The sequence below is a fragment of the Mesoplodon bidens genome (assembly GCF_964165515.1).
Source record: "Mesoplodon bidens genome assembly, chromosome: 8".
Taxonomy (NCBI): domain Eukaryota; kingdom Metazoa; phylum Chordata; class Mammalia; order Artiodactyla; family Ziphiidae; genus Mesoplodon; species Mesoplodon bidens.
Window position 1 is genome coordinate 84,851,939 of NC_138165.1, and position 25,638 is coordinate 84,877,576.

The 25,638-nt window shown below is 41.7% G+C and overlaps 1 protein-coding gene across 1 annotated transcript in view; it reads right to left on the minus strand.

The window, feature by feature from the left end:
- The window catches only part of KLF7 (KLF transcription factor 7), a 338,268-nt gene extending 313,662 nt beyond the window's left edge, over positions 1-24,606 (minus strand). The window contains exon 1 of the mRNA XM_081242674.1: positions 24,328-24,606. Coding sequence (XP_081098800.1) covers positions 24,328-24,426 — 99 coding nt within the window. The 5' untranslated portion in view covers positions 24,427-24,606. The remainder of the gene's footprint in view (positions 1-24,327) is intronic.
- Between the last annotated feature and the right edge of the window lie 1,032 nt (positions 24,607-25,638).

The following is a 25,638-nucleotide window of genomic DNA, read 5'->3' on the forward strand; positions in this document are numbered from 1 at the left end:
TTTTATGGTCAGAATTCACAACTGCAATAAAGTTTGTAATTTTAATTAACTTACAAACTTTTTGTATGGCCCTGTGCTAGGTGCTTCTGGATGTTTTTATCAGGAGACTAGCATGATGAGAAGGGAACACTAATTCAGGCATGGTAACATGCAGGATAAATTGTAGAGTGAAATGCTTTAACGCCAAGAGACTTTAGGATTATTGTAATAGTCCAAGGCTGAAGGAGGGTGGTGACAGTGAAACTGGAAAGGGAGAATGGATTTAAAATACATGGCAAGGGAAGAGTAGAGGAGATATGGGTTAATCAGTTGCTATGGGGAGAAAATTACAACATTTGAGGCTGGTGAATGAGAAAATGATGATACCTTAACAAGGCTAGAGAAGGAGCTGGGATGGAAGGTTTTTTGATGAGTTAGGTTTACACTCATTAAGTTTGAAGTTCCAGAAACATCTAAGTGGACAATGTCCATTAAGCAGCTGATAATGTAGGAATGACACTCAGAAGTTGACTAGAAATTCAGACTTGGACATTGCAGCATGATGGGCATCAGCAAAATCCAATTTCCTTCAAAGCCTGGCCTATAGGTCTGTGTGATTAGGTGGGTCATCTCTAGAGCATCCCCCAAAGAGAAGATTTCTACAGCCTAGGTTCTTCCGAGTGACTTTCCACTTCCATAATCTGGAATACATAAAATTCAGGGAGAGAGTAGATACTGTTTTCAAAGCAACCATGCCTCTTCAAATACCACTGTTTTTCATCCCCTGTTCACTAGAGGTACACCTTCCTCAGCAAGCCTACATCAGCACACTTACACCATTCATACACAATCTCCTCCATCTGTACTCTAGCTTGAGGGGAGTCATTAAGTTGGGTCAGTAAATATTTATTGAGCATATAATATGGTTCACGAACTGTGTTCACATTGAGGAAATAAAGATGATTAAGGCCTACTCTCTGCCCTAAAGGAGCTAGGAGTCTATTAGGAAGACATAAGAACAGGTAGGTAAGGACAGTGGCGGGGTAAAGGATGAAGAGATTTACTCTATTTATAGGGGTTAGGAAAGGCTTATTAAAAACAAAAAGGTGCCTAGAAGGACACCTAGGAGATCAGCAAGTGGAGAAGGTGAGAAGAAGGAGGGCTTTCCAGGCAAGATTCTGTGGCGGCACAGGGGCCATGAACCACATGGTCCACTAAAGGAGCTGGAAGAGATTCAGTTGGAAGGTGACTGGTACACAGGATGTGAGGTAGCAAATGGCTGGAGGTGAGGCTTAAGAATAAGGACCAGAAAGTGGTAGATCTTGCTTGGTACGATTTTTAAATTACAGGGCATCAGCCATTTTTGTTGAGGCCCATCACATCACCCAACAGGGTATAAACTTGGAGCACTAAAGACTATTTCCACTCATTAAAGATTTTTGTGAACCTTCTGGCTACAAGCCACCACCCCAGACTCAGCCCTTGGAATGGGGGGGAGGGGTCACCATGATTTTTTTATTCATCTAACCTGCTTTTCCTCCCAATCAAGATCTCATTAGTCCTCATTCTATCTATCCTAAATCCTTTAGATTCCTGTCATATATTAGGATTGTTTAATTGAAAGTAATAGAAACCTATTCAGACTAATTTAAACCAAAAAGTTGAGTTTGTGGCCAGTCGGAGCAGTCAAGGCGTTCATTTCAGCTGGGCAAATCCTCTACAGAGTTTCCACAAAAGGTCAGAAATCCTAACATAACAGTCACCTAAGCAACTAATTCAAAGAAGATTCCCCAGCCTTTCTACACACAGGGCCTTGACTGGTCTTCTCCTGGTTCTGGGGAATATCCTAATTTTCCTGAGCTGGACCTCCCATAACCATATCAATCACCATACCCAGCATTCTTTCTCTGGTTTTTAACTTGTTTTTCTCCACCTAACTCTGATCTTTAAACTAGGTCTTTTAGCCCCCGCCGTACCCCCACTCACCTTCTCCAGAACAGAAGTCTCACCTTCCTGCTATGGATTCACCTAACCCAAATGATGTGTATCTTTCATCCCAGGTAATAGGTTAGGACGTCATAGAAAGTCTCATTTAAATCTTTTGCATTTGTTTTTCCATCAGCTCCACCACTCTCAAAGAGTCTGACAAATCTCGAGTTAACAAAGATTTGTTTACAATAGACTACAGACACTTCTCACCTTGCATGATACCATGCTAACTCGGTTGTGTTCATATTGGAACCACGTCCTCTCTTCTGCTCAATTCTGTGGTAGCAATCTCTATTATCACTGAGCCGTGTAAAACAATGACACGGTTCCGATATGCACACATTTCAGTTAACATGGTATTGTGTAAAGTGAGGACTGCCTGTATTCTAATTACATTAGTGGACTAGTGAACAAAAAATTATCCCATATAGCCATGTATCCAACACCCCAAGACTTTCCCTATTCTGTTCAGCTCCCTCCTCAGTCTTACAGCCTTTCCAGCATCAGAAATCAGAGAGGTTGGTGGGCGACAGGGCTGGGAAGTTTCTCAGGCTACCTTTCTTGCTCATTTATCCTGTCATTTTTTATTGTTACTCTTTTATTGTTATCAAGTTTATGGGAGAAAAAGACAGCATCATATTAAGGCATAATTAGGATAATAAACGGGAGCTGTGGTTTGTTTTTGGACTGATTCCAGCTGGGTAACACACATAATCACCTCTAGCTGACTGCTTGATGATTATGACTTTGACAAAGTGGCATTATTTGCTGCTAATGGATGAGATGATGATTTATTACTAATTACTCTTTTTTTCTACAATTTTTATATTATGTTAAATGAAGCATTGCAGTTGAGGTAATAAATATTCACTAGAAAAAAATGTCTAGCAGCAGAGTTCATGAAACCAGACCCTGAGGCGAGAAGCCATTTTAATTGCTCAGGCCCAGTGGTTAGAGGAAACCTCGGACTAGACAGCACATCATTGACCCTTTCTCCCACCTCTCCTGTGAACTTCTCTTTCCTCCCTTCAGGAGTCCTCACCCCACTCCATGTTCTTCAAATCACACCATCCTCCTACCCTTAGTTTCACTCTTCCTCGCTCCTGATAAGACGTTAGTGAAAACTCAAGTGAAAGAGCTTAAGTTGTGACATAACACCTCCCCTGGGTCATTTTGGACTTCAAGAGTCTTCTAGAAAGGAGAAGAAAACAAAAAGCTTTCTAAATGCAAAGAACTAATGGTAGGATTCGGATCTGGAAACGAGAGTGTACAAAGAAAGAGTCAGAGGGACAGGAGTAAATATAATTAAATGTAAATGAGGGCGCTAGTTCTTATAAACAGTGGTGAGACCTCTGGGGCAAGATGGGGGTTACATTAACCAGCTTAAAATTCCCCTTTGGGAAGAGGGACAGATACAGACCAAGGTGGTCCTAACTGAAGCGAGGGACTTGATGAGCTGATGTTGCAATGCAGAAGAATGGTATAGATACAGACGGTGATCATTAATCAAAGTCTTGAGTACAGGGGTAGGAGACAAAATCAGAGATGAAGCAAAGCTGAGCAAGAGAATAGATTGAAAGCCCCTTGAGGACAGGCACCACCTCTTTATACTCCTTTATAATCCCCACAATGCCCAGTACAGTGTCCAGAGCACAGAGAACACTCTGAAAATGTGTGGTGACTGATTCCTGGTGGGCTGACTAAAGCAGTGAGGAGCAACGTTCTCTGCATGTAGATTAACTAATTTATTTAAAGTGTGTAGACTGCATCTGTAAAAGACACTATATTTTTATTATTGGGAAATGCAATATCACCAACTTAAGCATTATTCTTTTATTCCCTTTCACTAGAGGTTTTCACTGCAAGATAAAATTCCATATATTTTTCTAATTAGCACACACAGTAGTATCTGATTCCAATGTTGTACCTGTGATCAAATTTTATCGTTGAGTAAGTTGCTTTTGAAGTAGGTTATGCTATTTTTCCTTGACTGAACTTGTAGACCTCTTATTGCAAAATGGGCTTTCTTATAGCATTTTTTAATATTATATGCATTTGTTTGAATTCTATCTTCAGGTTCTAAACATATGAATTACCTTATTAAGTAATATAATTAAATTAATAATGTTTTAAATTTTATCAAATGTTTATGTGTCATCACTGGGCTGTCAGCAGAAGGGACCACCTACCCCCACCCCAATCCTTAAGATCCACTAGACAAGCCTATATTCCATCAGTAGATGCAACAGTGGACTCTCACCAATGCTACATGGTCAATAGAGCTGAAGATGTAATGTGCCCTGAAGGATGAGTAGGCGTTCACCAGGTAGGGAAGAGAGGGTAGGATATCCCAGACAGAGAAAACTGCTTTTCAAGGCAGAAAGTCTTACAGAAGACCAAGTGTTTGGGCAATGATGAAAAGGTGACTATACCAAGAATGTTGAGTGTATGAGGGTAGAAAGGAAGAAACACTGGCTAGTAAGGCTGTTTAGAGGTAAACCAGACTAAGTATTTATATGGACAAATTTTAACCTATGGGCAACTGGAGGCTTGGAAGATGTATTAGTCAGGGCTCTCCAGAGAAATAGAACCAATATGATATATAAAGAGATTTATTATGAGGAACTGACTCACAGAATTACAGAAGCTGAGAAGTCCCACAGTGTGCCATCTGTAAGCTGGAGTCCCAGCAAAGTCAGCACTATAATTCCAGTCCAAGTCCAAAGGCCTGAGAACTGGAGCTGACTGGGTGCAAGTCCCAATTTCAGGGCAAGAGAAGACCAATGTCTCAGCTCAACAGTCAGGTAGAGACGGGGAATTTTTTCTCTGCATCCAACTTTTTGTTCTAGTCAAGCCCTCAGTGGATTGGACGATGCTCACCCACATTGGGGAGGGCACCCTGCATTTCGGTCTACCAATTCAAATACCAATCTCTTCCAGAAACACCCTCACAGACACACCTAGAATAATGTTTAACCAAATATCTGGGTAACCCACAGTTATGCTCACACATAAATTAACCATCACAGAAACTTAAGAAGGAAAGTAGTATGATTATATCTGAACTTTAGAAAAATGATGTTGACACAGTGTATAAGATAGATTTGAAAGAGAAAAGAGAAGAAAAGACCAGTTGGGAATTATCTTAGTGGAAACGTCGGAAATGAAGTGTCCAGGAGGAGTGGATGGCTTCCATGGATAATTCAGGAGTAGAATCAACATCAGTTATAACTTATTAAATATGTGATCGAGAGAAAAAGAGGTGACTCCAACATTTCTAATGTAACCCTGAGTGTGTATGAAAAGTTTTGTGTGAAATTGTTCCATATTTTTTTGAACAATTGCCCCATCAGGCTTTGTCTTCTGAAGAACTTTGAGTTAAGTTGAGTAAAGAAATACTTATATACCACAAAGGAAAAAAAAACTAACAATCTCTGTGCACCTACTAAGTGCTGGCTTTAGACTAACCAGTCATATTTAGTCTTTACAAAATCCTGATGAGACAGATATTATTTTTCTCTATTTATAGATTGAGGCACAGAAAAAAATTAATACCTACACAAGGTCACACAGTTGGTAAGTTGCAGACCCAAAGTATTCAAACTCAGGGTTTTAGGCTTTGAAATAAATATTTTTCCACCCCCTTATGTTGCCTCTCAGTAGAGTAAAATACATCTTCATAAAAGTTTACAATTGTGTGAGTAATTTCATCAAGGGAATTCAAAAGGGCTTTGAATTTCCACTCTGGAAATAGTAGGGAAAAGGAATTAAGTAGTCATTCTAAAATTCTGAGTACATATAAAACTCGAAAGTCTCAGGTTCCATTAGCAGCTTTGAAACTGGCAGGTGGAGCAGCCATTAGAATTGTTTTTTTGTTGACTCATTTGTATTCCCCAGTGGTATTATTAGTAGCAATAAGAATCACTCACAAGCAAAGTGTACCACTTGTAATGCATATTCACATTTAGCCAGAAAAGGACTACTTTAAAAATTCCCAAAGACATAAGTACAGTTTTAAAAATTTTGCAAAAATGATTTCTAACAGGCTCTAGATTTGTTGTTGGATTAACATATCCAACCAGATTTTTCCAAGATAGTACAATGAGGATTTAATGCAACAGAGATAGGTGATTGTATCGGTTGAATGATTGATTAGCTGAACTGAATCCTAGTGATTGAGAATGTGGAGTGATGCCAGCCTTCCCATATCAACTCTTCTTTATGGATTTTGAACCCTCAGAGCTAAAAGATTCTATCCATTCATTCAATAAATATGTATTGAGTGACTTGTATGTGCCAGTCAAGTTTGGTGTGCTGGAAATACATACAGCAGTGAGCAAGAGAGTCAGGCACGGAGTTTACATTACACACAGTAAGGGTGAGGAGTGGGTCAGAAGGAGTGAGAGCAGTGAGAAAAATGAGCAATAACTAAATAAGCATAGATAATTCCAGATAGTTGATTCATGCTGTGAAGACAACTAAACCTGGTGACGTGGTAGAGGACTATATTGGTAGTCAGGCAGGGACTCCTGAGGGGATGGTATCCATATTTGAATGGAAACTGGAGAGTTCAAGAGAACTACCCAGGAAAGGGTCTGGGTATAAACCTTTCCAGGCAGAAAGAAGAGAACACAAGAGTCCTAAGGCAAGGATGAGCTTAAGAGGAGAAGGCCAGTGTGGCTGGAACACAGCCAGGGGAAAGTATGTGGGAGGAGGCTAGAGAAGTGGATGGGGCAATTCGTGGGGGGCTTTCAAGACTGTGTGTAGCAAGATGGCTCGCTGCCCCCCAAAGATTCATGCGCCTTTTCCAAAGTGAAGAGTGGTGCCTGGGAAGTGGTTGCCTGCTGGAGACTATGTTTCCCAGCACCCATAGCTTCTAATAGGGGTCATATGACCAGTGGAATGTGAGCAGGGAGATGCGGTATTATTACTGCCACCGCAGCTAAGAAGTGGGTGTGCCTTCTCCACCCACTCTCCCTCATTGCCCAGCTGGATGCAGGAGATTCTGGGGCAGCTAGCAAATGACAGAACCACAAGATGAAAAACCCGAGTCCCTAAATCATCAGTGGAGGAAAACTGCTCAAAACCAGGATCACCTGCACGGAAGAGTTACATGAGCCAGGGGTAAAATTTCATTTGTTAAGCCACTGATATTCTGAGTTGTATTCACTACAGCTCGTATCACCTTCACTAATATACCATGATAAGGAACTTGGATTTTATTCCAACTGCAAACAAATGCCACTGGAAGATTTCAAGGAGAGGATGGAAGTGACTTGGTTTATGTATTTAAAGACCACTGTGGCTGCTTAATCTGGGCAAGAATGAATAGAATTTGTGGTAACAACATGGGTAGAGGGGAGTGGACAAATTTGTGACCCTCTTTGGAGCAGAGCCAAGGATTTTCTAGCTGATTGGATGTCAAGTTGAGGGAAAGAAGGGTCATGGGAGTCTCCCGTTTGCGACTTGGTGTCATCCTCTTTCAGGAAAGTCTGAGGAGCACTTTCGCTGACATGCTGAGCTTTTTTTTTGGTCTGTGTTATTATACCCATTGTCCAGCTGAGAAAACTAAATATATTTAGTAGTATTTAGAAGTTTACAAAATAAATAAACAAAGAACTTCTTTATTTATAGTATATATTCTAAAGGAAACAGTAACTTGTTTTACAACCAGCGAAGGGAAAATGCTAGTACTAGGTTAAGTGTTTAAAGTCACTGATCATTAAACTTTCCATTATTGAAAGTATAGCAAAACAGTAATAAAATTAAAGACTATATGAATTATATGGTGAATGATGAAATTCTGTCTAACAACACTATTGCTAATGCAAATGCTGAATCAGATTTTTTTTTTAAAGCAGTTATTTTTTAAGCTGGTCTTTTTCAATTTACACCAACACAAATATATATTATCCAAATGCTGTAAACTGCTAGAGGTCTGAAGGACTTTAAAAATTACTCAGTAAAATGTTCTCAATTTAAAACTAGTACAACTTAGTCCCATAAAAATGCCTTGTCCAAGGTCATGAAGCTAGGCAGTTTACCTGATTTGAAACCCATTGCTGCAAATCCAATTCTCAGCATTAAGACATCTAGAAACCATGTCAGAAACTAGACTCTCTAAAGCCAAGAATCACAGACAATATGTTTTACTCTATAGTAGGTTTCTCAACCAAATAATATTTCAATGAAAATAACTGTTCATCTAAAAGAGGAGTCAAAGAATACCGAAATCAAATGTCATTCAACAAATTTACACTCTAATTTTTACCTATCTAATTCATGTTTCTTTAATCATATGCACTGAATTGGTAATAAGAGTGTGATACTAAACTTAGAAAGCAAACATCTAAGCTTTCAAAGTGCCTTGCTTCATCTATAAGAACCCTATGGAAGAATCTGGAATAAACACTAAAAGAATGTGCACTCATACTTTACTTTTCATTAGAGAAACATAAAACCTTTAGTGCCACAAACTGTTTTTGTATCATGACATGGTGTTAATTGGAGTTTCATCTGATGAACCAGACAGAGCTGAGAATAAGGAACTACACTCCCCATAATCCAAAGACCCTCCCTATAGGACTGGCTTAGAAGTGGCCAAAACCTGCCCTGGAAACTTTAGCCTATCACCCACAGCCTGGCAGCAAAAAAAGATTCTTTAGAGAAATTCATGGGAGTAGATTTCCCAGTCCCTTTTCCATGGAGAAGGAAATGGGGGTACTCTGCCTCCCCTCCCCCCATGCAAAACACCCAGCCAACTAGAAAGGGCTTCAGCACAACCACTTGCATACAGAAATACCAGCACCTTAGTCCATGACTGATGATCATGCAGAATGGGGCTAGAAAGTTTTTGAGAGAATCTGGACTGTCCTCCAAGACAGCAGCTATCCCTGGAGAATAAACAAAATGAGAAGACACCAGAGTGAGCGCGTTGCACTTCTACCAGCCCCAGCAGGACAGAGGCACTCTGGAGCACGTGAATGCCATGCAGGGGAGCCAGGCGGGCCCCGTCTCGAAAGGGCTCTGCTAGCAGGGCACTGGGATCCCAACAAAGTCTCAGTAGGGTATACAGCCAGAGCAAAGAAACTGAGAGGGCATCACAAGACGTCAGCCAGAGAACACATTCCCTGGGCAGGACCAAGATCCCATGAAACACACTCCTGAGAGAATCCCAGCGTTGGGTTATGTGCCACAGAGAGAACACTGGCACCATTTATACCAGTACCAGCCAAGTTAGAAACTGTCACCATCTAGCTCTCCACCTTACTTGCCAGCCCAACGCTGAGGAGTGTGGAAGCGGCAGTCTTCTGAGTGGAGACTTGGAGTGAAAGAGCCAAGTGGAGAACAAGAGGGAAGTCGGGACATGCCTCACAGCCCAGCTACTGCACTGAGGGCTCCTGTCTTCTCTGAGCACTGGGTGGGCAGTGGAGGGGGACAGGAGGTCACAGGAGGGGAAGGAGCCTCAATCACATGAGAGGTTGAAGGTGCTATTTAATACTGGAGAGTGAACCCACTTAGTAACACTTTGAAATAGACTGAAAAGCTATGACATCTGTTCACATTGTCACCAAGGAGGCAGAGAAGAGAAGACTGACCAAGTATAATTAAGGGCAGTCAGCCTTCTTGGGAAGTCTAATGTATTGCTGATGGAGGCTTGGGAAACACCCAAACGCAATAAGGTGACTAGGGTGTAACCTCTAGTTCTATATGTATGCTTCTGAAGATAGGGGGCCATGTTAGTCTAGGTTATATGAGAAGCAAATGCCAGACAGGATTTGACATGCAAGAGATTTATTGGGATAAACACCTGTGAGAGAAATAGTGGAGAGGGAGAGGAGGCTGGGAGAGCTGTCTGACCCCTGAGAAGGAGAAAGGGAAGGAAGGAGGAAAGATAGGAATATGACTGCAGGGACTGTTTGGTGGAATTTCCTGTTTCTGTCATATAACTGTGTTCTTTAGGGTATTTATTAGCCCAGAGAATGTGGATTACAATTACACAGTGAGTGGGATAATTATATATTTATGATATATTTCTTATAGATATAAAAGGAAATCATTAGGTTCTTGGAAGAGACAGAAAGCATCTATGGTCCATGTTGTGAGGTGGAAGATGGAGAGATTTTGAAAGTTATGCCTCAGTTATCCTGTGGGTGTGATTAGGCAAAACGTACAATCCCATCTTTGAAGTCCCAAGAAAATCAGCATGTCAATCAAATGTCTACAAATCATATATGACTGACAGGAGCTTGCCACACAATTTAAGGACATTGTGTTTTCATTCATTTTACATAGTGGAATAGGTTTCAAAATTTTTTTATTTGAAAATACTTTCAAATTTGCCAAAACATTACAAAATAAAAATAGTACAAAATAAAAAAGTGCAAAAAATGACCACATACCCTTTATCTAGATTCACCTACACTTGATATTTTACTCCATTTGATTTATCATTTACTCTGTCATTGTTATTGATTTATTTCTTTCTGGATTATTTGGGATAACATATATATTTTAAAAAATATAATCTACTGTTTGTATTCCTATTTTGTGAGGTCATCCAATAATGTCCTTTATTGTACTTTTTCCCTCCAGTACAGGATTAAGTTTATGGTCAGGTGTTGTATTTAGTCATGCTTCTTTAGCCTCCTTTAAACTGGAACATGAAATACTCTTATGATAAAGAAAATCTAGTTTATTGAAGAATATAAACTTCCAAGGTGAGGACTTGGTCAATCCTGTATGTTGTTTATACACATGGCCTAGAATAGTGCCTGGCACGTGGTAGCACTCAGTAAATATCTGATGAATGAATGAATGACATTTGTGGATGTCCACATTTTCCTAAGAGGAACTGACATAAACGAGTTACATTGTCTTTGTATCTTAAAAGCATTTGTATTATGTTTTTAAAAGTTTTATCTTTACGAATAGTTCGTGTTGTTTTGTAAAACTAGATTTGTGTGTGTGTAGAGCTTAACTGTTCCTCAAGACATCTCTGTTACTCCTTGCTCACACCATTACCTTAAATCCCTTCTCATCCCTGTACCAACTTTTAAACATTTTAGTGTTGTTGGAAAGTGAAGTGGAAACCCAAGCTGTCCCAGAATGAGGATTGGCATCCAGTGTCCTCTGGGCCACGCAAAACATTTGTTCCCTGCATCAAGGGCTGTAATGAATCTGAATGTTCAGATATGACTAGTAGCCATCATAAAAAAAATACATGCTGGCTCCTGTGTCTACATGTTGACTGACAGAATGTCCACGTGGTAGGAGGTTCACTGACATGATTACAACCATAACTCTGTGAATGGAATGCCCAGGAAAGCTGTTCATCAGTCACAGAAATGTCTACCTTGTTCCAGAGGGTCCGTTACACCATCCCACATTGTCTGAATTGCAGCCCATTTGCTGGAACCGGAGGATGGCCCAGCCTTGTGCTGGCTATGCCAAGGACCGCCTTCAAGGACTGGCCTTTGGTGAAGATTCATCTCCTAACTTCCGCAGCCTACTGCTCCACTCTTACTGTAAAACTAGGGTTGACGGGTCTTCCCTGGGGGGGCAGTGGTTGAGAATCCGCCTGCCAATGCAGGGGACACGGGTTTGAGCCCTAGTCCGGGAAGATCCCACATGCCGCGGAGCAACTAAGCCCGCGTGCCCCAACTACTGAGCCTGCGCTCTAGAGCCCGCATGCCATAACTACTGAAGCCCACGCACCACAACTACTGAGCCTGCGCTCTAGAGCCCATGAGCCACAACTACTGAGCCCACGTGCCACTACTACTGAAGCCCGTGAGCCACAACTACTGAGCCTGAGCTCTAGAGCCCGCAAGCCACAACTACTGAGCCCATGTGCCACAACTACTGGGCCTGCACTCTAGAGCCCGTGAGCCACAACTACTGAAGCCCATGCACCACAAGTACTAAAGCCTGCACGCCTAGAGCCTGTGCTCCACAAGAGAAGCCATCGCAATGAGAAACCTGCACACCACAACCAAGAGTAGCCCCTGCTTGCCACAACTAGAGAAAGCCCGCGTGCAGCAATGAAGACCCAACACAGCCAAAAATAAATTAATTAATTTAAAAAAATAATAATTAAGGGCAGGGCTTCCCTGGTGGCGCAGTGGTTGAGAATCTGCCTGCCAATGCAGGGGACACGAGCTCGAGCCCTGGTCTGGGAAGATCCCACATGCCGCGGAGCAGCTAAGTCCGTGAGCCACGATTACTGAGCCTGCGCGTCTGGAGCCTGTGCTCCGCAACAAGAGAGGCTTCGATAGTGAGAGGCCCGCGCACCGCGATGAAGGGTGGCCCCCACTTGCCGCAACTAGAGAAAGCCCTTGCACAGAAACGAAGACCCAACACAGCCATAAATAAATAAAAAATAAAAATAAATAAAAATAATTAAGGGCAGTCGAGGAAGAAAAATAAATGTTGTTTCTTGGTTAAACGCTATTGAGTTAAGCACATTTAATAAACCAGTTAGAATGATAACAACAAAAAAACGCAAACAAGGTGGTAAGATAAACATAAAAAATATATCCAGTCATAGACCACACACCTAAGATTCCTTTCCAGTCAAATCCGGTTTCAAAATGTTTGCAACCAGGTGAAATTAGCTTATAAGAGGACTGTGAATGGCTTTCAAACAATTTAAATATTAATTACAAAAAATAAATTTAAGGGATGCCTTTAAGGGAAAGAAAACCAATGCAAATGAAACTAAGACCAGGAAACAGATGTTACTGGGGAAGCGTATTTATTAGCCATCTTCATCGTGCTAAGTGGTATTTAGAGGCATAAGAAGAATTAGAAGATATGGTTCCTATTCCTGGAACCAGCTGGATGAAATAAATCCATGCTTAAAAGAAAGAAAAAAAAAACACTAGAGAAGAGAATAATAGAGCAAAGTAAGTATAATCAAGTACTGTAGTAAGAATAAGAGGATATACTCCTGTACAGAAATGCACACACATGAAGGTAGAAGCATGGTGAAGAGGATTTGTAGAAACAGACCATCCAGGAAGACAGAGGATGGTGAAAATGCTTTCCTGATGCAGATTACAAAACTCAGATAGAGATGATCCACGGGAGTCAATGGATATTTCCATTATACAGGCATCTGTTGGCAGTCTCATTATGGGAAAAAAATGAGCACCTAAGAAATTGTTAAGTAGACTTGCTGAGAATTTTACTGCTGGGAAGAATACCATGAGGAAATGTTTAACAGAATATTTTTTCTGGTCAGAAAAGAAGTCAGTTGGCAATCTAAACCTGTCACGATGCTTCTTGACAGTGGAAGGAAAGTGGCGATGGTATGATAGTATTTTGGACTTCTAAATACTAAAGGAAATGGATGGAGATAGCCTGGACTTTAAGAAAATAAGTGTACCTAAAGCTATATTAGTGAAATAATGAAGACTGAAATGCAACTCAATTGGAGAAACTATGGAGAATTTACTTAACAAAAGGATTTCTTTGAATTCAAGTTTGACCAGGACAAAGAGCCCTTTTCTGCTTAAAACTCCAACAAGCTCTTTGCTCTCCACATTGATGCATGGCCTTGGATTCAGTTCTACCTATAAGACAATTACTTGGTCTGGGTTTCTCTTCAAACCACTTTTGAGATTCCAAAAAGACATTTTAAGGTACATGGGTGTGTTTAGTGGTATAGATGATGCTCCTCTGGGGAGAAAATTTTGTGCCTTATTCCCAGACAGTCCCCCATTGCATAATAACCCTGCTACCTACTTGTTGCAACTTGGGTTTGCTGTCCACAGGCTACATTCTGAGAAATTCTTCCATTCTTCGAGTATCACAAAGCATTTGAAAGAGAAGAAGAGAACCCACTGGGGAAGGCTGTTCATGTTAGATTTTTGTCAGCTAGTGCACATTCAGTTATGCTGACCCAGATATTCCAAGTTCAACTGTTTTCCACATCTACTAGAAAATCCTGATATCAGCAAGCATGTGGCCTGGCAAGCTGGGAGTATTAACCTGCGGTCCCATCAGGATTCTTCATCGCTTTAACATGGTTCAGCTGTAGTTAGCGAGGCTGTATTATTCTCTCACTTTGGATGTGATTTCTGTTGGTGCTTCCACTTATAACACATGGTAGTGATACCTGTACATGGGGTAGGGCCATCTCTGTCTTGACGTTTTTATCTGGCAGTTTTCAGTTAGAAAAGATGATACTCTTTTACATACAAAAGGACAGCGCTGAGATCTAAAGCACAGCTCTAGGTCCAATTATTTTCTGAAGAAAATAACACTGTAGTCCAGCAAAACAAGGCAGTCTGTCCGTTTACCACAAGATGTAAACTGTGGACTATAATGGACCACTGAACAGTTCAAACGAAAATTATAACTTCGGATTAAGTAGTATGGCCTGACCTGCTGAATCACCAATGTGGAAACCCACCCCTAAAGAATGTGGAGCCCAAGATGACATGGGTGGCCACTGTTTGTGGAAACAACATGACTTTTTTTTTTGTCTTTTCATTTAACTCTTTAGTAACTAACCTCATCCTCCAAATTCTGCAGCAAAAACCCAACAACAATGATCAAGGGGATGTGATCAGAGTCAGGAAATAACAGATAAGTTATGAGGAGCAATAGGCAGTATTCATGTATTCATTCCACAACTGTTTATGGGCAATACCGTGTCTGGCACTGGAAAGAGCCGTGAATTACAGCTATGAAACCGCTGCCCCTGACGTCTCCAGGGCTAAAATAAAGTGCACTGTCCCAACTTCAGAAAGATGTCTGTATTACCTATGTAAACTCCAGCATTAACCTTGAGTGACCTGAGATATTATGAAAACTAGTAAATGAATCACTTAGGATGTTTTTGTTGGTAAGTAATAGAAAACCCATCTCAAACTGACATTAACAGTAAAGTTAATTTATTGGCTCACATAATGGAAAAGCCCAGAAACTGTATAGACTTTGGGGATAATTTGATTAGGGTTCTGGCTCCAATTTTTGCTATTCTTTTGGCTCTTCCTTCCTCCAAGTATGAGCTTTATTTTGAAGCTAACTTCCCTCTTGGTGACTGTGATAGTTAATTTTAGGTGTCAACTAAACTGGCCATGGGGTGCCCAGATTAAACACTATTCCTGGGTGTGTGGTGAGGATGCTCTAGATGAGATCAGCATTTGACTTGGTAGACTCAGTAGGTTGTTCTCACCAGTGTGGGTGGGCATCATCCTATCTGTTGACGGCCTGAATAGAACAAAAGGTGGAAGGAGAAATTTACCTCTTTTTTTCCTGCCTCACTGCATAAGCTGGAACATTTCATCTCGTCTCCTGTCCTCAGACTGGGATTTACACTCTCAGGTCTTCAGACTCAGACTGAATTACACCACTGGCTTTCCTGAATCTCCAACTTGCAGATGGCAGACTGTGGGACTTCTTAGCCTCTAAAATCTCATAAGCCAATTCCTTGTAACAAACATCTCTAGATAGATAGATGATAGATAGATAGATAGATAGATAAAGATAAATATAGATACATGTAGATAGATATATAAATAGAGATTTCTGTATGTGTGTGTGTGTGTGGTGCATGTGGAAATTTTATATATATATACAAAATATGTATAATATATGGATATATAATCTCCACACATGGAGTTGTGTTCAGTTGACCCTTGAACAATGCAGGGTCAGGGGCACCAACCCCCAAACAGTCAAAAATTCATGTGTAACTTTACAGTTGGCCCTCCATATCTATGGTTGTGAATCCATGGATTCAACCAACCATGGATCGTGTAGTAGTGTAGTACTGATATTTATTGACAAAAAATCCACAAACTACTAGGTATAAAATAAATAAGATACAAGGATGTAATGTACAGCACAGGAAGCATAGCCAATATTTTAGTAATGGAGTATAATCTATACTTTAAATGGAGTATAATCTATAAAATATCAAATCACTATGTTGTCCACCTGAGACTAATATATTGCAAATCAACTATACTTCAATAAAAAGAAAAAAGGAAGAAAATCCACATGTAAGTGGGCCTGTGCAGTTCAAACCTGTGTTGCTCAAGAGTCAACTGTGTATATCTCCTATTAGTCATGTTTCTTTGAAGAACCCTCACTAAAACAGTGACAACATGGAAGATATAGTTGAGGTTCACACTCAGAAAAAGAGTGGGAGCTTCCTGAGCAATGCCCTAAAGTCATCAGCCCTCCCCTGCATCAGTCACAGTAGATAAAAGGCTGATTGATTTATACCAATCAGAGTCCATGACTGAACCTGGCAGCAGAGGTAATCCCAGCCAACTGCACAGCTGCTCTTCCAATGGTGGAACAAATGCTAAAAGAGGACCTCTGCATTGAACCTGAGTGTTCATCTCCAATATCCAGTACTAGGAACATAAATTTACCAAATGCTTCCTCTTTAGGCAGAGAACTGGCAAATTGCAGAAGAACACATACAATCATCTTTGTTCACAAAAATCGCAGATTACGCAGGAGAGTTGAGGTGAATTTACTAATTCTCAATAACATTTCCCTGGATGGTCTGTGAAAGGTGCAAGTTACAATGTCTGCTTCTGAGAACTTCAAAGGGTTTACCAAGCTCACAGCCCCTTTCCATGAGCTCCCGTCCCTCATTCACTGCTCTCAATATTTGAACAAAGTGACTTTGAAAAGTTGGCCACAGATGACTGGTCCAAGCACAAGTACCTGATCCAAAGGCAGCAATCTATTGACCGGCCTATAAGAAGGTCTTACATAAGAGTTCTGTGCTGGGAGGGGAAATTGGATGAAGGTAGTCAAAAGGTACAAACTTTCAGTTTTAATATAAAGAAGTACTAGGGGGCCTCCCTGGTGGCGCAGTGGTTGAGAGTCCGCCTGCCGATGCAGGGGATACGGGTTCGTGCCCCGGTCCGGGAGGATCCCATATGCCGCGGAGCGGCTGGGCCCGTGAGCCATGGCCGCTGAGCCTGCGCATCCGGAGCCTGTGCTCCGCAAGGGGAGAGGCCACAACAGTGAGAGGCCCACGTACCGCAAAATAAAAAAAAAAAAAAAAAAAAAAAGAAGTACTAGGGATGGAATATACAACATGATTAATATAATTAACACTGCTGTGTGTTATATATGAAAGTTGTTAGGAGTGTAAATCCTGAGAGTTCTCACCACAAGGAAAAAAACTATTTTTATTTCTTTAATTTTGTATCTATATGAGATGATGGATATTCACTAAACCTATCGTGATCATCATTTCATGATGTATGTAGGTCAAATCATTGTGCTGTGCACCTTAAACTTATACAGTACTGTATGTCAATTGTATCTCAATAAAACTAGAAGAAAAAAAAGAGGTCAGCACTGCCGGCGTCCTCTATAGTGGATGATGATTAACTGACCCAGTCAGATTCTCTAGGGGAGTTTGGATGTAAGACATACATGTCAAGAAAGAGGGACTTCCCTGGTGGCGCAGTGGTTAAGAATCCGCCTGCCAATTCAGGGGACATAGGTTTGAGCCCTGGACCGGGAAAATCCCACATGCCGTGGAACAACTAATCCCTTGAGCCACAACTACTGAGCCTGCTCTCTAGAGCCCGCAAGCCACAACTACTGAGCCCACGTGCCACAACTACTGAAGCCCGTGTGCCTAGAGCCCGTACTCTGCAAAAAAAGAAGCCATCGCAATGAGAAGCCCATGCACTGCAACGAAGAGTAGCCCCTGCTCGCTGCAACTAGAGAAAGCCCGCGTGCAGCAATGAAGATCCCAAAATAAATTAATTAAATAAATTTAAAAAAAAAAGAAGTATGAAGAAATCTGACCTTCCTTGCACCTAACAATTTAGCCTGCCACACTTTCATGGATGCTGGCAGAAGACACAAGCCACCCGAGTCAGAGACAAAGGACTTATTACTCACAGCACAGCAAGCAGCATAAGCTTCATATTTGCTTTGGTCCCCCTTGTCCCTCACCCCTTTAGGTCCCAAAGGGGTGACACAGAGAAGCCATGTGATGCAGTAGGTTTGCATCACAACTGAGGAACCTCAAACTTAGGAAACCTAAATCTTTTATGATGGGTTACTAGCAAACCTTCCTACCTTTGCCCCCATTATTAGACTGAATGGCAAATAAAGTTGCCCTCTGTTCCAGAGGGAGACACTGTCACTATCTTCCAAGTCTGCTCGCTGTACAAACATCCATGAAAAGATAGTCTAGGACAAAAGTCGTCAATGCCTCTGCTTGCAAGATGTGCAGAAATGCGAGACCCACAAAGAACTGTCTCCCAACAACAACCTACAATAGAAAGTTGTAGAAACCAAGAGACACACAAAGAATGGGCAACAAGTACTAACACAAGGCAGCAGAAGTAGAGAGAAAGAAAATAGGAATAAAAACTATTTCATAGCAGCAGAAGAAATAAAGGACACAGCATCTCCATGCCAGTGGAAGCCTGGTGGTATTTATAAACAGGAACTAGAGTTGTTAGGGAACCATTGACTAAAACTGCCCACCCTGGCCAGGCCTGCATGAGTTATCTCACAACAGGAGGTCCTGATAAGGAACACAGAACTGACAAGCTACGGACAGCCAGAAGAATTCGCGAGGGGCCAAGAGGAAGGAGGACACCCCAGCCCATAACATGTCCTGTCAACCTCCCAGAAACTCTTGCACTGGAATCCATCTTGACTGAGAAACGCACTCACTGCCAGGAAGGGCCTTGAATCGGACCAAATATGGGCACAGGCAAGATGACTGACCAGAGACAACCCAGAAGGGTAACCCCACCACCGTAAGCCCTGAGACTGTGAGTCACGTGGCAGGGCCGTTCTCCTGGCTTCTCTTACCCTGCTATTCTCTGCTCTCCCTTCCTTTCCAATAAAGTGTTTTGCTTTGCCTGTATATGTGTGTCTCCTTGGACCATTCATTGCTGAGTGTTAGACAAGAGCCCACACTCGGGCCCTAGAAGGGGTCCCCCTTCCAGTAACAGAATCATATTCTCTCACTGAAATTGAATCTTGCAGCATTTGTATGGAAATTATCAGTGAATGTGGACAACAAGCAACGTTTACAATAATTTTGAGAGTGGAAATTTCTCACATTGTCCACTAAGGTAACTCCTCCTCAGAGTTAAGTAAATCAAGCTAGAATCTCTGGCTGGGTCTGGCTTGGGGGAGTTTAGGAGATTGTATCAAGTAGACATGAGCTAAATGCTGGAGGTGAGTGACCTCAGAAAGCTAAGCATTGGAAAACCATCTCTACTACAGTAGCCATTTATGTCAAAGAAATTGATTTTGAACTGTTTTTAGCTTCCTGCATTTTATCTCTTATTTTGCATCTTAATCCAACCTCCTTCTCTAGACAAGAGGTGTTTACTGTTATTGGTCAGGGGCTATAATGGGCAGACGATTCTAGATATATCCTTGTTAAAGTCAACACAACAATTATCTCAAAGGGGAATACATATTTATTTCAGACACTAAGTTGGCCTCTGTTTCCTATTTGTCTAGTTCTGGTTACTGCATTGTACTTTATCTCCAAAACTACAAATATCTCACATTTTTTGCATTATGTGTACACTCCAAGCAGGCGTCTTAAGTTGTTACTACCTCTTATTTATATTGCAGTAAGTATTTTATTCACTCCTACAAAAACAGTAAAAAAAAAAAAAAAAAACCTTCCTGTTCATTGATAATTAGATGTTTTGCTTCATTTGGATTTCCTCCAACAATCTTCTGTTCAGATTCAGCTCTTATAATTAATTACCCTCTTGCTGAACAACTGAAAACTGAAGTCTGACCAAAGTACATCTCATCCCACACAGATGTCCTCGTTACTCCACAAAAGGTTAATTAATCATAAGAGGTGCTTTAGAGCAGGAGGCGCTGGAAGAAATTCAGAGCTAGTATCTGGCAACATAGAAAAACCACCATCATGCCCGTTGCTATTGAGCTCACACTGAGAGAATCGTTTCAATGGAACAAAAATTCAACTGCACAAAATAGCTGGTGGATATAATATCATGCCTCAAATAATGGAGCATGCCACTTCCCAGTCACTGATGATTTAGAATCCCAGACTGCCTGTGAGGGAAGGTCAGCCCTGTTTATCCTCATGTAACAGAGGTGCCTGAAACTCCCGGATCACAACAATGGCGGAAGCCGTCTTCATTGTTCTCCTCTTTTTGGCTGGGTGCCATTTCCTCCTACGAAAGAACCCTCCTCACCAGCAGACTACACATAGCCTTCCAAATACACCTTCCACTTTCCCAGCTTGTGGTTTTAGTCATGCTAATCCTCCCAGTCCAGGAATAGACTTGCCTTCATCCACTGTCTAGCCAAAGCCTATAATTCAGTTAAGAGCCAGTTCAAATACCTCCTCCTCATAAACCTGCCCCTAGAACATTCCAACCCACAGGAAGTACTTCCTCTTTTGACCTAGGAGCAGCTGTGGTACAGTAGAAGGAACACAGTCCTGAACAACAGAAAATATATGCAATATTGGCTCTGTTAAATGTGTAACTTTGAGCAAGTTGTTTAACTCCTATGAGACAGCTATTTGATCAATAAAATGGGGAGAATAACAACTACTCTGTGGTCTTTATCATGGAGATTAAATAGAATAAGATGTATGAAAATGTCTGTCATTTTGTTGCTGCTCAGCACTTAGTTTTTTGCTTACTTGATAATTGACCATTCTTGTGCTTTCATTTTCTTTAAACTTTCTTTGCTTTTCTTCCTTTTAACAAGAGATGAGAAGGAAGGTCACATTAGTGGTCCCTAAGACAGTAATCATCATCAAAGTAGTCACCCTAATGAGAACAGGAAGACGGTTCCATTTTTCCAAATTCATAAATTATGTGTTTTAAAGATCTAAGGACTTCCCTGGCAGTCCAGTGGTTACAACTCCATGCTTCCACTCCAAGGGGCATGATTCCTGGTCCAGGAACTAAGATCCCGCATGTCACGTGGCACAGCCAAAAATAAAATTACATTAAATTAAATTTTTTAAAAAAGATCTGTGAGAAGACATTTCCAGACCCTGGGGAGGAAACTGCCAGTGTTGCAGAGAAGGAAAAGAGGTCAGGACTCTGAGACCAAGAATCTGAACCCCTCATGTCCAAGCACTGGGGGATCCATTTGTGGTAATGGGAGTGGCTGTGAATTGAACAGGGAGAGAGTCTGCTATAGGAGATAATCCTGATTGTGGCTCCCTCACCCAGGCGAGGTGTCTGTCTGCTACCAGCAGACTCTCGGGGCCAGTGAGAGAGACTGCATATGGTTTTCCAGGGGCCCTGGGAGTCAGGAAAGAGGGCTCTATATTCTAGAGATGGAAGGGAAGTGATGCTCTGGTGACAGCTATAACTTGTCTCATCATGTCTCATAAACTGTCAGCAGGCTTTTCTCCCCAACTCGATTTTATGCTCCTAGAGGCCAAAAACGAGCTTTACATTTTGTATATTTTCCTCAGGCCCTGGTTTAGTGTGCACACAGACGTTTCGGTTTGTTTCCTTGGCCCTCACTAGATGAGCCACTTTTCCCTTTTCCCTCTTCCATGCATTGTTTATTTAGTCACGATTTAAACCATAAGAAAGTGGATTCTAAATCAATGTTGAGGATTCTAGATGGTTAATGTTTTCTCCTTGCTGAATGATTCACTCCATTTCTCTCAGAAGCTCTCATTGAAACAGAGAATTAATGAGTTTGAGGGAAGGAGAGAGTGAGAAGGGAGCAAGAAAGAGGCTGGTATACATGGCTACGTATTGGGAGCAACATGTGCAACTTGTCCTTCAAGAGTCAGATTCTGGGAGAAAAAGATGGCAATTCTCATTCATGGTGGGCAGCAAGGTGGTAATGCTGCTTCTGCAAAGTCAGATCTTCCCAGCCTCCTTGTCCACCGTGCTTCCTCAGCTCTCATCTGGAAGTCAGTCTTGAACTGACAGTATGGGGAAGATTTCCTTCCTGTCTAAGAGGTCAATCTGTAAAACATATTGACAGAAATAAACAACAATTTGCACTCAAAGTACCTGTGTTCAAGGGTTCACATCTCTTTTCAAGCATCACTGTGCTTCAAAGATATTTAGTACTTATCATTATCTTTAAAGATGCCCAAACTGAGTCAGCAAAGTCAAATATGAAGTTTAGCCAAATAGAATTGGAACCCAATTCCATCCTTTGTATATACGTGCCTATTATTATTACTATCATTCAACAGCATTTCTGATGCTAACACAATCCACTGTACAGAATTCAGCCAGCACCTGAAATGCAGCCAGGGAGACAATGTTTAATAAAAAATAATTCTGAGACCACAGCACTTCCAGTTTTTGAAAGCCTTAAAATAAATCCCTAATTTATTCCTAATGGAAACAAATCATAGGATCCAAGGTACAAAATTATTTCCACAGCTGCTTCAATAAATATCAGAAAAGGCCTTGCCAACTCCTGACTATTCGGGCTACTGTTGTACAAAAGAGGAGCTTTTTAAAAGAATAACCTTTATCTAGCCTCATAAAACGCTAATAAGTAAGCATTACCAGGTTCCAAAAAGAACATGTTCAATTTCAAGTCTTCTCAAAACCTTCTGGTTATATTTACTCACTTTTTCAATTAGCAGGTACTTGAAGCCCTGAAAATTTTTCTCGCTGCTCTAATTTAGAGTCAGTGACATAGATACAGATGAAGATGGAGATCTAAAGAAATATGGAGATAGATAGATCTTGTCTATTCCGCTAACCAGACTGTTAAGCTGCTCATGAATCCTAACTGCAGCTAGATCTTCCTGTATCTCCCACGTAGGTAACTACTACAGTTTGTTCATGGACAGGGCTTTATAAATGAGTGTTGATTGGTGGCTCAATGTAAATATACAAGCTAATTCTGAATAGACGGAAAAGTAATGGTGAGCTCAAGAAATCATCCCACATCCTTACCTTTCCAGTTGTAAAAAACAGTGGTTTAAACTAAAGAGACTGTAAAAAGATCAGTGGTTTCCAGGGACTGGGAGACAAGGGAGGAATTATGAATAGGTGGAACATAAAAGATTTTTAGGGCAGTGAAAATACTCTGTATGATACTATAATGATGGATATATGTCATTATCCATTTGTCCAAAACCATAGAACATACACCACCAAGAGTGAACCCTAATGTAAACTCTGGACTTGGGATGATAATGATTGTGTCAGTGTAGATTCATCAGTTATAACAAATGTACCACTCCGATGTAGGATGTTGATAACAGGGGAGGCTGTGAATGGCGGGGGCAGGGGGTAGATGAGAAATCTCTGTACCATCCTCTCAATTTTGCTATGAACCTAAAGCTGCTCTAAAAAAATAAAAATCTTAAAAAATAATGTTCCTTCTTAATCCTGTGTAAAGACATGCATGCTGGTGCCATGCACAACTCCAGAAGGAAGGGAGGCCTGCTGCACTCAGGATGTTCCCTGGAGCTACCAGCAGTAATGAGGCTTTCAAAAGCAGGGAGACAGGCAGGCAAGGGAGCGAGAGAGAAGACAACTGCTGTGACAAGTGGAGAAGCAACTCCATGGTCCACAGTTATGTAGGTTGTAGATTTTTTCCCCCCCAGTGATTTAAAGTGATATAATTGGAGCTATATTTGGCATCAGAGAAATCTGGATTCAAGTTCTAACTCTATTACCAGATGAGTGTACTTGAGCATATTATTAAATTGCTCTAATCCCCATCTTCATCATCTGTAACATTGGTGAAATAGGAGCTTTGTTGTGTGAATTAAACATGCTAATTCACTCAAAGTGCATTAACAGGAATTGAACATTCAAGTATTGTTAGTTTCTTTGCCTTTCTGACTTCCTTCTCTACCAAGGCATGGTTTTTCCATAAAAGCAGGGCTGGAGAGATCACTAAATGACACCACTTCTCTCTGTCACAGTATTTCTCAACTTTTAAAAAATCCACATGCCCCTTGATCATACAAAATTTCACTTTCCCACATCCATTGTTGAGATTTACAACTTTGACCCCTAAAATGGGCTGGGAAATTAAAAAGGCAAATAATACACGAATAGTCCACATATCTCTCTGTCCAAACCACACAGAGTGCTGTGGAAGAGCCCACATGTCTGCATGTGGGTGAGTGTGGGTGTGTCTCAGGGTGAAATTTTCATTTGCTACTCTCCGGTTACTTAGCACCGCCAGAAGAATTCAATTATTCCCAGAAGTCAGACACAAGTCAAGTCAGCTGTTTTGCTTAAAGAAACAAGACACAACTTAAAGCCCCAAATGGAAAACCGGGGAAAGAAGAAATTGTCTGGGTGATTATATAGTCACTGAAGTTCTTGCCAGCAACCCAAGACAGGCTCTCACCACCTGGTTGTTTTTCAAGAAATACAAATGACACATCACCTTGTTCTGTGATTCATCAGTAGGCCAGCTTGCTCGGTGCTTGCACTGGACTATGTGGATCCAGCATTGGTCAGGGCAGGGAGGAAGTGAAACAGACATCTTGTAGATTTCCTTCACTCCTTACTCTGTCTTCATCCTGGCAGGAATCCGCCAGCCTTGTTCAATCGCATTACCCAATTTGTACTATTTGTGAGACAAAGGGCGCCGTGGGGCTTGAGGTGCCTGTTGCAGTCACAGGGTTAAGCAATGCCAGGAGAACGTTTCCACGATTATCTCTTAGTCTGGGACAGAAGGAAGAGCGCCAGCAAGGTTTGTGTAGCATACCTCCAAAGAAGTCTCACTGGGAGCTGTGGGGAGACCTTGGGGAAAACAAGTTTTGAAAAAAAAAGATGTGTGGGCTTCCCTGGTGGCGCAGTGGTTGAGAGTCCGCCTGCCGATGCAGGGGACACGGGTTCATGCTCCGGTCCGGGAAGATCGTACATGCCACGGAGCGGCTGGGCCCGTGAGCCATGGCCTCTGAGCCTGCACGTCCGGAGCCTGTGCTCCGCAACGGGAGAGGCCACAACAGTGAGAGGCCTGCGTATCGGAAAAAAAAAAAAAAGTGTATTCAAAATGATTTTAATAAATGCCAAAAAATCAAGATCTCTACAGCCTATCTGAAACTAGATATCCCAGGTTATCTTTTTCATATTCTGCAAGTTCATCTTCTTCTTTTTTTTTTTTTTTTTGCAGTACGTGGGCCTCTCACTGCCGTGGCCTCTCCCATTGCGGAGCACAGGCTCCGGACGCGCAGGCTCAGCGGCCATGGCTCACGAGCTTAGCCACTCCACGGCATGTGGGATCCTCCCGGACCGGGGCACGAACCCGTGTCCCCTGCATCAGCAGGCAGACTCCCAACCACTGCGCCACCAGGGAAGCCCATTTTTTTTTTTTTAAATTTTATTTATTTATTTATTTTTGGCTGCATTGGGCCTGTTGCTGCACACGGGCTTTCTCTAGTTCTGGCTCGCGGGCTCTAGAGCGCAGGCTCAGTAGCTGTGGTGCATGGGCTTAGTTGCTCCGTGGCATGTGGGATCTTCCCGGACCAGGGCTCGAACCTGTGTCCCCTGAACTGACAGGCAGATTCTTAACCACTGTGCCACCAGGGAAGCCCCATCTTCTTGATATAAGCTACGTTCTTCTAAATTGGTTTGATCCAACGCTATCACACATACACACATACACAGCCATATCCAAAAAGACTAAAAAAACCTTTTCTAGGGCTTCCCTGGTGGCGCAGTGGTTGAGAGTCCGCCTGCCGATGCAGGGGAC